We start from the raw sequence: 12,449 nt of genomic DNA, 5'->3' as shown, positions 1-12,449 counted from the left end.
AATTTTATATAAATTTTTATATAAATTTTATAAAGCTCAAGTTCAGAGCTAGTAATTAGTGGTAAAATTTGCATGTGAACCCAGGTCTATTGTAATTCCAATATCTGGGTTCTTATCTGCTTCTTAATGTTACTTCAATGATCCCAGTTCTGTCCTCACTGCAACTTAGTGAGAAATTCTTTCCTCATTTTTTTTTTTTTTTTCCCCTGGTGAGTAAAGATGTGGATCTCTTGGTATCTGAGTTAGTAAAAATTTCATTTATACCATTTAAAAGGGTATTTCCACTAGAATTGGTAAGGGAGCTTCATGTAGTTAAACCGGTGAATAAAGCTTCCCAATCCCCATTGAGTTATCTTAAGTGTGTATTCCATCCTCTTTTATAAGGTTTGGATCTTTGCTTACAAAAAGATGCCTATTTCCTTCTCTGGGCCCAGGCTTCCAAGTACAAAGAAAGTTGCAACTTCCTTCTAAAACCTTCCATCTATAAAAACGACTCTTCTAAGAGAATTTCCAATTGCTTTATCTCCAGATGTGAGAGTATACAAACGTTTTGGACTGGTTTGGTTAATCATTCTTTCTTCTATATATCTCAATCTTCCCAGGTCAGTTTCAGACATTGATCATCTTTGTGACAGGTGAAAGGAAGATAAAGTGAGCCAATGAGGAATGTGGAAGTGGGAGGTGGAAGAGGAGGTGTTGATATAAATTGAATCGTCAAGTTAATCTTTTTTCCCAAATACTAAGACACGTTATTCTTAGAAACATTTGCCTATAAAGGCTATACAGCCTGCTGAATTAATAAAAAGACAGAGTAAATTAAATATTGATTGAATTTTATATTATTAGTACATACATAAGACACTTCACATAAAATAGAAAATGTGACTTATGTTCTGAGAATATTCTAACTTGATATTGAAATTTCTTTCAAAAAATTAAATTTAAAAAGAAATTTGAAGTGCTGACTCCATATATAACATAAATCTTCAGAGACATACATTCGTTACCTATTTACAAGTAAAGAATATTTATAGGAGGCAATGGCTTGGGTTAGAAAGAAATGGAAGAAATTCGCTAAAATATTAACAGGGTTACCTGGTTCATTTCTATCAATATCAAAGACTTAGTTTTAGTCTCTTTCTCATAGTATATTTTGTATTTCATTTTAACTGCTCTTTTAATTAAATAGTGGATAATGAGAGAAACCACAATATATAAATGCCTTTTCTTTCACCCTTCAAAGCCTATTTAAGGTTATTTTTATTCTATATGTGTATGCACTTTGTGGAATTTATAGGGCTTATATTGAAAATTGTGCCCTTGTGAAAATTTGGCATTTACTATATATTTTTTTCATTTTAAGAATGAGTTAAACTTTACACTGGTTTAAAAAAATGAAAGTACCTTATAAAAACACATGAGGAATAATTAGCTTCTTTATTTTTAATAACTCATGACATCCTACAAGAAGGAAAACGGTACAATAAAGAGAAATAAAATTTCAGCATGAACTAGAAGTTAATGCTAGCTTGTCACTCAAAATGTGTCTCCAACCCAGTGGATCTCAAATTTCTGTATTCACCAGAATTACTAGAAAGGCTTGTTAAAACACAGACTCCTGGGCCCCTCTTTCAGATACTTCTGATTTAGTAGGTCTGTGGTGGAGTCCAGAAATTTACATTTCTAAGTTCCCAGGTGGCTCTGATGCTACTGGTCTGGGGGCCATATTTTGAGAACCACTGCTCTTACCAACTGTTTATTAATTACACTCTAACGTAAATATAAACTGTAAATTCAGTAAACTTATTGGGCACCATGTAGAAGCCAAAAGATTGTGACTCAGGATGAGGCAAGATGGCAGAAAGCCTTCTTTTCTTTTAAATATATAGAGATTTGTTCAGGAAATTTTAAAAACTGAAAGTATTTCTCAAGTCATAGGCTCACTCATCGCAGAGATCTTATTCAAAATAAACAGAAAATGCAACACTTTATTAAAGTAAAAGTCTCTTTACTATTAATATACAAATGGTGAAGAGTGACAATTTTGATATACTGTAAGCCATACTTTCAATGTCTCTCATAAATACAAAACTTCAACATTTGCAGAATAATTTTTACAGTTTAGACATATATATACAGCATTTCATAGGGACATACTATATTGAAACAATAAGAAAACTGAGATAGCTAGCTTAAAAATATAGAAATTGCATGGAATATATAAGTTCAAGAAAATAAAAGATAGTATGTTTTAATGCATACTGAACACAGCATAGAATTCACATACCAACAAAAAAGGTTTTTTAACTTTTATTTCTAAGTTCACATATTCCTAGTAGAGTTTAGAGGCAAGTGCTAAACCATGAACATTCCTTTAAGAATTGGAACAAATATATTTGCTCTTAACAGAATCATTTATTGTATATAACGCACGTTGTTCTCTAAGAAATCCTAGTTGCAAAATTGAATCCTAGGTTCTATTTGTTAACTTTCTTCTCTGGATTTCACTAAGCTCTCTCCTTTGCATCAGTGTAATTGGCCTTAATTTTCATCTTAGGGATGGACCCAATCCGTGGTCCAGCACATCGCACACTGAGGTCCTTCTTACCTAAACGAAATGTAGCTCACCTTGCCTTTCTCGATTCTTTCAGTTCCCTGTTCCTCTATTCCCCTATGCCTGCTTGTGATGTGAAATTTTCCACCCGTCATTGTTTCGCTTATTCTTTTCCAAGGAAGGCTAAAATTAGATGCTAAAAGATATATGCTTTCATTTCAGGAAAAAAGAAATAAAAAGAAGTGGCAATATTTCACTTATATGGGCAATTTTTATATTAATAATTATACATCATATGGCCAAAATCCTGAAAATTATAAAAAAGAATTAAAGAGGTGGTACCTACTAATGTATTTAAGTTATTGATAAAATCCTATAGTGAATAATGAACTATTTTTATAAGAATATTAAGTATGTTATTAAATAAATATTAAGTATTATATATAATTTGACTTTCATATAAGGGGAAATAATTAATCTATTAGCATTCTTGTATAATGTTGTGAAATAGCTGCATCTCCATGGGTAAATGGAAATTTCAAAAAAGGAGAGGAGGGACCTGGAAGTAAATTTTATTTGTTCAGCAACTACTATGTCTAGGCTTTGTATAACTGTCTCATTTACGTATATAATTGTTTTATCTCAGAGCATTATTAAGCCCACGAGCAGAATACTTTCTCGAAAGATTTCATTTTCTGATGGAAGTACTTCATTTCTGTGATCTTCCACAGTCTAATTTTAGCACATGTTAATATATCCATTTGCAATTGCAATTTGAGAGAGGATGTAAGAATGGTTCAAAGGATTAACAAAAAGATGCAAAACTTTTCTTTCTAAAGATAAATAATGCAAACAATCTTATTTAAAAAAATATCTTCACCTACTCATAAAGTTTCTTGAATAAGCACTCTGGATATGATTATGAAAAAGACCTCCATGAGGGGTTGAAATAGAGCATCTACATTATTCTCTATGAAAAAGACACTTGCAAATTGAACAAGTAATTGTAATATGCTATTCCAATATTCCTTAAATTAAGAAATGGAGATTATTCTTTCCGTCTCTTTAGTTTCAGATATTTTCATCAGTGATTATCTTACCATCAACAATAAAAGACGATTTATGATCCCAAATTGAATATGTAACAAGAATAATGTAGACCCAAGTGACACCATAATAATTTACTCTGCCTTAAAAAGTCATGTTTTCTGTGTCTTACAACTGGTAAAACTCAATTTCAACAAAATCTAGAACGTATTTATTGTCTAGAACAACAATACAGAACAAATTAAGTATCTTTTGTGTAGGCATCAAAAGAATTATTTTGTCATGAGTGGAAATAAGTTACACAGTATCAGCTGCTATATTTAGATTTTGTATGCAAGGTAAAGTAGTTGGAATTGAGTTTGTCCACTGAATGTAAATTAGAGTATCATTCTAGTGTTATAGATATAAGCAAAATCTATCAATAAAGTTTGCAGTTGTATTTTTTCTTTTAATAAAGCAGAAAGTCATGCTAATGCAAAGGCACAAATACATTTTAATTATTTAAAATAAGAAGCATAAAATAAAGATATGATTATAAAGTTACCATTAATTGTTGCATTCAAATAAATAATTTGATTAATAAAATCCTTTATATAAATGTTTACTTCAAAGACTAAGATTCATGTAAACTTTGATGGATCAAATAGTCTTTGAAAAATGCTATAATAGAAATTAGTGTTAAAAATAAAGGAAAACTTGAGAAACATTACTTTAATGTTAGACATTAGTATCAATAGAATGGCAACAAATCAACTCACAAAAATAATAAATAAATCTTTAGAAACCACAATTCTTAAATTCCTTTGCAGATCATTGTAAAATTTGTTGACACATTAATTTGTGCCAGTTTTAAAAAAAATGTGCTAAAATGCTGATATTACTGTTCCCTCTTATATGTTGTTGGATATAGATTGTCATTGCCTAATTGCATATAACCTATCAAGAAATTCCAATATTTTCAGTGATATCTTTGCTTCTTTGTTTAAAGTAGTATAGAGTTCTGATTATTTAACCCTACTTATATTCAGTCAACTCTTTTTGACCTTTTATAGTAACATTTAAGAGTACTCAGATAGTAAAAATATGTATACAGTTATATGGATATGTTTTTGTCTAGAATATGAATAAAAAATAAGAAAGAGATTATTTGAGTTCTCCACATATTTTACAATTTACTACAAGCCATCTCTTATTTGGAAACTTTTACAAAGGAGTAATTTGGAGCATTCCACTGTAACATTAAAAAAAAAAATGTTTATCACAGTATTGCCTTGCTCCTGCATGGCATAGATTTCAAAGACAAGAGATAAAGACCACTTGGACAATTGAAACAGTGCACTTGAAACAGTCTGTCTACAATTAGTTCCAGATTATCTGTTAACTTCAGATCATTACTCCACATTAGTGGCAAGAAATTTAACAGCATATATATATATGAAAGAAATATTTAAGTAAATTGCTTTATATGGAAAATCCAAAGAAATGAGAGAAACAAAACTTTCAAATTGAGAAAACACAAAAGTATCTGTTCTTTATTATGATTTCTCTACTCTTGAAGTAAAGCACGAATATAACAGTAGTAAACATGCTGAATTGCTGTCTCAGTTTTCCTAATTCTTTCACCATTATTAGTTTAAAACCATGTAGCCCCATGCAGGAAGATTGGCATTCGTGGCTACGTTATTAAGCCCAGTTACTTTGCACAAACTAATTCAAGTATTTTAACTAGTTTTAGCACATTGGTACAAAAGAGAAAAAAAACTAAAATAAAACAACAGATGATCAGACAAACATAACATAAACATCAACAGTCAAATCCATCAAAAGACCAGTTGGATAATTCTTGCTCAAATTTTTAGGTAGGCACAGGAATTCTTTTCCTTCAGAATCTGCCAGAAAGAAGCAAGGAGTGATTGCTGCGTTATAACCCTGTAAATTATGGCAACGATACTGTGGATATTTAGTGCCTGAACATGCAGATGGGCACAGTCTGTGTTGCTGATAACCAAAATTGTTTAAAATTAGTTAGTTGTCTCTCCTTGACTGATGGAGCACTTTTCAAGCACTTTATAAATAAAAATATTCATGAATGGCATTAATTTTATATTTAATATTCATCAAATTATCTCTATAGAGAGACATCCTAAGGCGGGTCGCTCTGCATTGTTAACATTCCTCCAACGTTCTTTTGGTACATATTCCCCAACCAATCAATGTTTGAGTATAATACCACCTGAAACACTAAAGGTTATGAATATGATGGGGCCTAAAGAAACCTTTGGCTCTCTAGGGTAAGAAACAGTCTAAAACCTGCTCCCCATTGGTATGTATATTTATAATCATAAATACATTTTTTTACCTTACATATAAGTGACAATCAGGTTTCAATCTTTTACCTCTGGGAGCTTGCATAGCTTGGAAGTTAAGAAGTATTTTATTCTGGCATAGGTCCTAAAACATAGTAATATTAGAAAGTTTGTGTTGAACAGTTAAAGAATTTCTTCAACCAAAGTTTATCAAAATCTTAAAATGACATCTAGCTACAACATCCAGAAGAAAAACAGATAGTGGCAATTCAGTTGTTTATCACTGACACTATTATGCATGTTTAAATGCTAATTTCTCCTCAATTTAACCAGTAAGGATTTCAATTTCCATTAGCCAATTACATTTAATGATTGACCTATAACACTGGAAAAATAAATTTTTAAGCAAAGATTATCTAAAACAATAGGCAAAAAATGTGTATGAGGATATGGTTTGAACTATTTGGACACTAAAGATTTGCTTTTCGATAAAATTATTTAAAAAGTAAAAGATAATCACATATTTATAAATATATCAAGACAATATTGATGTTGTTCCCATTTCAATTTACTTTATTTGAAGCTGAGGGCAAAAATCAATATTATTTTCACTTGCGATACATTTTGTGTAATTCATTGTGAATGAATATGGCATATTTAAGAGAGAGATTTACGCAATCGTTCTAATCTAATTTTGTACACAACTAATATTCGTTCAAATGGGTAACAATTTTGATCTGGCACTTCAGTCTATCAGAAATCAATGTTGAAATAGCATTGTAATTATAACTTAAAAAGAGTTTTCCGAGGTTTCTCTCAATTTTCAATATCTGCTAAAGATACGTGGCTCCTTTAAGCTCAGGTTCCCTGAAATTCTCCTGATAAAAAGTCTAACCTTTATTGAGTGTTTTCATTTTAAACCGAAATCCACTTTAATAATCTACTTGCCCAAGATAGGATTAAAAAACATGCAGGGCTTTCTTATACATTTAGCTCATAAAGCTTTTGTTTTGTATTCTTCTTAAACCCCTATTTGTTGGAGAGGTCGTGATACTTAAGAAACAGAGCGCTTTAGCCATATAATCAATTGCAGTACTTCGATCATAGTGTCAAATTGATACCCAAGAGCTGGTGCCAGTCAGGTCTCTATATCTAAATTCATAACAAAATAAACAACAACAATAACAACAACAACAACAACAAAAGGAAATGGACTATGGGCAGGGGTATTTGATCGTATGTATATGTGTACAAGCTATTCCAAGCTAGAAGTTTCCCAAGAAATTAAGGTCCATGGAATCATTTTGGTCATAGGGTCACTGCAATCCAAATGCTCTTTGTAGCCTCTGTAATGTTGGTGTTATGCTTTGCTGTCATCCTCTTTTGATTGGATGATGTCATTAGAAACCTTAATTTCTATAGTTTCTGGATTTAGGACTTCTTTCCCATTTTCTTCTTTTAAAGGCAATTTTCTGGAAGGAAATACAAAAATAATAGTCTTCATTTGGTAAGGCACATTAAGGTATCCCTTAATATTTCACTTATTGTTTTGTAGCAGGAGATATGCTACAATTATTAGAATAAAAACGAATCAGATTTGTTAACGTAATATTACACTGACAGAAAAGTAATTGAAAAGAGAATAAAATAATATTGTCTATTGTCAAAATGTAATGCAGAATGATGAGTGAAAAAATATATTTGTAGATTTAGATGCACCAACTCGCTCATTATAGAGTGGCTTAGGTTTGATAACCAGTTGTTGATATTAAAAATATAATTCCTTTGGAATGTAAAAAAGCCAAAACATTTTTATACGTCAACTAGACAATTTACTAGTACTCAGGTTTTTCAAGTAAAAACAATGGATAGTTGCTGCCATATTCTGTTATACAAACTTCAGAAGCTGGGTGAATTAGCAATATCCTTTGGAACTTAATGCAAATAAATATATTTCAGGACTTTCTCACTTTTTGAATTCACTGTCTGTCTTTTTCCATTGGTCTCTTTTCACTATTTTGTTTTTCTTGTTACCTTTGTGACATCTATGAGCACTCTTTTTTCAAGAGTTGTTTTCAGTTGTAACCTATGAAGCAAGAGCAACCTTTATTTCTTAAATTAAGACAGCTTCACAAATCTTACTATTGTGGACAGATTTTTGGGACCCCTCTCCCTGGTCTGACAGGAGACCCTAACAAGACAACTGCAAAGGCTTTAAGTCGGTGCAATAAAATCCACGCTGTGCTGTGAAGCAGGCGTGCGGGCCATCTTCATCTTGCGTCACATGACCTTGCATCCCCACTCCTCATGACAAAGATGCCAGGTGGACAACAGGAAAAGATAATGGGTAGCTCCCTCTCCCATTTCCCAGCTGCATTTCCTAGAGATTGAAGGAATAATTAAAGACCCTGGTCCTTGCCTCCCTGCACACATAGATAACATCAGCATCTCTGAACTTTGATGTATAACCAGGAAATTCTTGTTTATGTTATCTTCAATGTGGAATCTAGAGAAAAGTCCAGATGCACTCTATCTCTTTTTTTTGTTGACACATATGAAATCTAGTTGGAAGATTTTTTTTCTTTTCCTCTTCCCTCCACGTGCACTATTTGTGAAAGAGAGATAAGCTGCACTTAACCTCACACCCCTGGGAGCAGCTCCATCAGAGCTCTCTGTTGAACTGGTTTCCTCGCTTTGAATTCGTCATGCTGATTATTGAAATTCTTTCAGTAATATCACCTAGACTCTTTATTTCAGTCGACACTAGGATGGCAATGAATCAAGATTTCTAGTTTTTTTCACCATTCTTAAATTCACTATGTTTTACTATTTTTTTAAAAGAATTGGCACCTGAGTTAACAACTGTTGCCAATCTTCTTTTTTTTTTCCTGCTTTTTTCTCCTCAAATCCCCCCAGTACATTTTTAGTTGTATATTTTAGTTGTGGGTCCTTCTAGTTGTGGCATGTGGGACACCACCTCAACATGGCCTGATGAGCGGAGCCATGTCTGCGCCCAGAATCCGAACCCTGGGCCGCTGAAGCAGAGCGCGCGAACTTAACCACTCAGCTATGGGGCGGGCCCCTATTTTTTGCTAGTTTTACTGTTATATCTTGGGTACACGGTTTGGGGGGTAATTTTTCCTCCCTTGACAAAATAGTTTTTCCACATCAAAAAAATTAAGTTACAAATAAAACTCATTCACCTCTCCGACTTTAGCCTCACCATTTTATGGGGCAGTGAATGCTACTATGCTAGTTCCTCTGAAATTTATTTATAATTTATTTTATATTTTTGAATGAGAAGGGTAAACCATTGCATTCTGAAGCTCAAAGCTATTTTGTGAAAACTAACCAATTGAAAGTAAGTAATAGGAAAAAACTGCTTAGATCCATTTCTGGAAGAGAAGTAGCATCTAGTTTGTATTACTAGGGTAGGCTCTTTTACATGTGTTAGAATTATTGGATTCACAGCTCTGCCCTTCTCTTGTTCTGTGTACTGAAAACACTGACAATAAAAGATTATAAAAACAACAAGTCACTTCTAGCATCCAAATGTAAAGAAATTCAGAGCTCGGATGGGAGGTTTCAAAATGCTTACTATGTCCTACTCAAAGAACTAAGTAGTGAGTCTGTAATTAACCAGTGTTTGCAACTAATTTGCGGATGGTGTACTTTTGCGAATATTATTTTTCACTACTTATGTTTGTGTTGTTTTCTATTATTTTTATGTTGAATATTTTTTTCTATAGTTGAGACCCAGAGTAGTTATTTTGTTTTGTTCAAAACACAGCCCTGCCATATGTAAGGGTATTTTCTTAAGTAGTTTTCAAACACATCTATGTATCATTGTAACTGTTAATTAATAGACAGGAATTTGATTTGTTGTGTAATATTTTGCGTCATTAAAAAGACTTCTGATTTGTAAGGTCTCTACAAAAGTTAACTTCAATTTAGAGAGTAATAATCTCTATATGCAGTCACTAAAAACAGCCTGAGGATTTCTACTGAAATTTTAGCTACAGAGTAGTACTTCATATATGTCTAAATATTCATCGTTTCAGCTCCTTGAGAGAACACAGAGGGGGTTTCTGAAACAAGCTATTGTCTTCACCTGTGACAACACTTTGCTTTTCATTCAGCATGAGAAGCCTGAATCAAATTTCTCTGCAAGGGAATGCTAGCTGGTAAAGAAAAAAGGAATATTTATTTTGAAAAACAATAAAGTTTAAAAGTCATTTGGGTGAGCAATATTTAAGGAATAATATGACAGCCATGGTTTTGTTAGTATCAAATATAGCAATACAGCACTACTATTATTATTGTCAAGGATGCCTTTGGCTTTAATCATCTTAACTTTCATGTGTATGAACATCATCTTTGCTTATGTTCATCATCTTTGCAGGTTTAGCTGAAATACCTACTGTGTTTTGAATGGAGCCCTGATGGATGCAGAAAGAAGTAAATAACATAATCTTGAATAGAGACCAAGCACCATTTACTATATACTCATTAAAGTGATAGTTTAACAGTATTTCTTCCTCTTCTTAACAAATATTCTTTCCATTTTTAAATAGACTTGTGTATAATCCACCCTATTTATTTCTATTTTAGATTGTCATATTCATATTTAAAGTGATGACCAATTTCCTCACACACCTCTATCTCAGTGAAAATCAATCAAAGTTTGAAAGTACCACTTTCTTAAAGAGTAAGATTAGTGTAGGAAAACCCAACTCTGTAACACATTTCTGTCTTTTTGATATTTTGCATAAAATTATAAAAATATGTTTGAACAGTAGATTACTCAACATTGATACAGAATTTTTGTGTGGAATGTCTCAATAGAAAATAGATTTTAGATGTACTTTCATTGAAAAAGAAATACTTTTCTATAAATGATGTTATTTGTAATACATGCTACAAATAATGCTAATGTGTTATCACTCTCAAAATACTTCTCTATAAATAAGCACTTGGAGCTACATACTCAGGCTCCGTTAGTGGTGTTGTTTCATTCGGCTCATTTACTGGGCTCCCATCTTCATGGTTAGTAATTCTTTCATCTTCTGTTCTCATCTCCACTATTGGTTCTTTTGATCCATCTTTCCTAGAGAAGTAAAGAAAAAAAATCTTACGTATGTAATGGAAAAAAGGATGCATTATGGAGCATAATTTAAAATCTCCATCTAATCCTGCCTCCCTCCAAATAAATCCAACATGGTCATAAGAATACCACTAGGAAATTTTTTCCATTTAAATTCATCTAATCATATATTTTTCACTCAGAAAAAAAATAGAAAGATACTCCATTTTGTCTAGAATTACTTTTCTCATTAAAATTGTGTTATTTTGCAAAAGTAGTTCAAATTTTAAGTTTTATTGTGTCATTTCTTTTAGGAATTAAATGAAAAGTATTTTTGCTGAATAAAATTTATGACATGAAATTGCTTTCGTTCTCCTGAACTAGCCATATACGTTTAAAAACATCTTTTAAAAATTTGAAAAATAGTATCAGAAATATTGCTTCTATTTCAAAATTTGTAAGATAAAATATATATATGTTTTATTGTTTTAAATGTCTCAATTTATATGAATGATGTTAACTATAGTGCGATCATTGAATTTTAACATATTCATGTTTTCAAGGAAATAGTTGAAATAAAAACAATATTGTAACATATATACATGATATTTTTGTTTATAATTTCATATCCATGTCATCTTTATTGGATTTCTAAAATATGAGAGTGAGTGTAATTTATCACAAATGTGAAATGTAGAAAGATTACTGCAAAGATTCACACCCAAAAAAATGAACAGAAATAAGAAAAATAGGAAAGACATTTGGTGAAGATAAAGAGTGCAGTGAAATATAAGGGTTGGAAATGACCCACTTATAACACAGGTTAATAATTTGGCACACAAAAAATTTAAGAAAGAGGTGGGGTCTTCACCTCCCCAGGAACATAGTCTTACATACAAACCCTCAATTGAACTCTTACATATTTACAAATGAGTTGAAGACTTATGTCCACCTGAAAATCTGTACATGAATGTTTATAGAAGCTATACTCTAATTGACAAAAATTAGAACCAATCAAGATGTCTTTCAACAGGTGCATGGATAGACAAACTGTGGCACATCCATATAACTGGATATTACTCAGCAATAAAGAGAAATGAGCTATCAAACAACAGAAAGACATGGAAGAACTTTAAATGCATATTGCTAAGGGAAATAAGGCAGTCTGAAAAGGCTACATACCATGCAAATCCAATTATATGACATTCTGGAAATGGCAAAATTATAGAGATAGTAAAAAGATCACTGGTCACCATCCCAGGGGTTCAGGGTGAGGGAGTGAAGGAGAGATGTAATGGTGGAGCACTGGGCATGAGAGGGCAGCGAAACTGTTCTATGTGATACTGTATGGTAGATAGATGACACTGAAGTTCGTTCTTAAAAATCAAGTAAACCAGGATTACACACAAAACAAAGCAAACAGCAAAAACCTAACAATGGCCCACATACTTAACAGATC

At 32.1% G+C, this 12,449-nt stretch overlaps 1 protein-coding gene across 1 annotated transcript in view; it reads right to left on the bottom strand.

Moving 5' to 3' along the window:
- Positions 1–1,987: 1,987 nt before the first annotated feature.
- Positions 1,988–12,449, bottom strand: part of NCAM2 (neural cell adhesion molecule 2) — a 482,218-nt gene continuing 471,756 nt past the window's right edge. The window contains exons 17-18 of the mRNA XM_070597896.1: positions 10,895–11,014; positions 1,988–7,379 (exon numbers count right to left, since the gene is read on the bottom strand). Coding sequence (XP_070453997.1) covers positions 7,268–7,379; positions 10,895–11,014 — 232 coding nt within the window. The 3' untranslated portion in view covers positions 1,988–7,267. The remainder of the gene's footprint in view (positions 7,380–10,894; positions 11,015–12,449) is intronic.

The sequence above is a fragment of the Equus przewalskii genome, chromosome 27 (assembly GCF_037783145.1).
Source record: "Equus przewalskii isolate Varuska chromosome 27, EquPr2, whole genome shotgun sequence".
In the NCBI taxonomy this organism is placed as follows: domain Eukaryota; kingdom Metazoa; phylum Chordata; class Mammalia; order Perissodactyla; family Equidae; genus Equus; species Equus przewalskii.
This window is presented reverse-complemented; position numbering and strand designations above follow the sequence as displayed.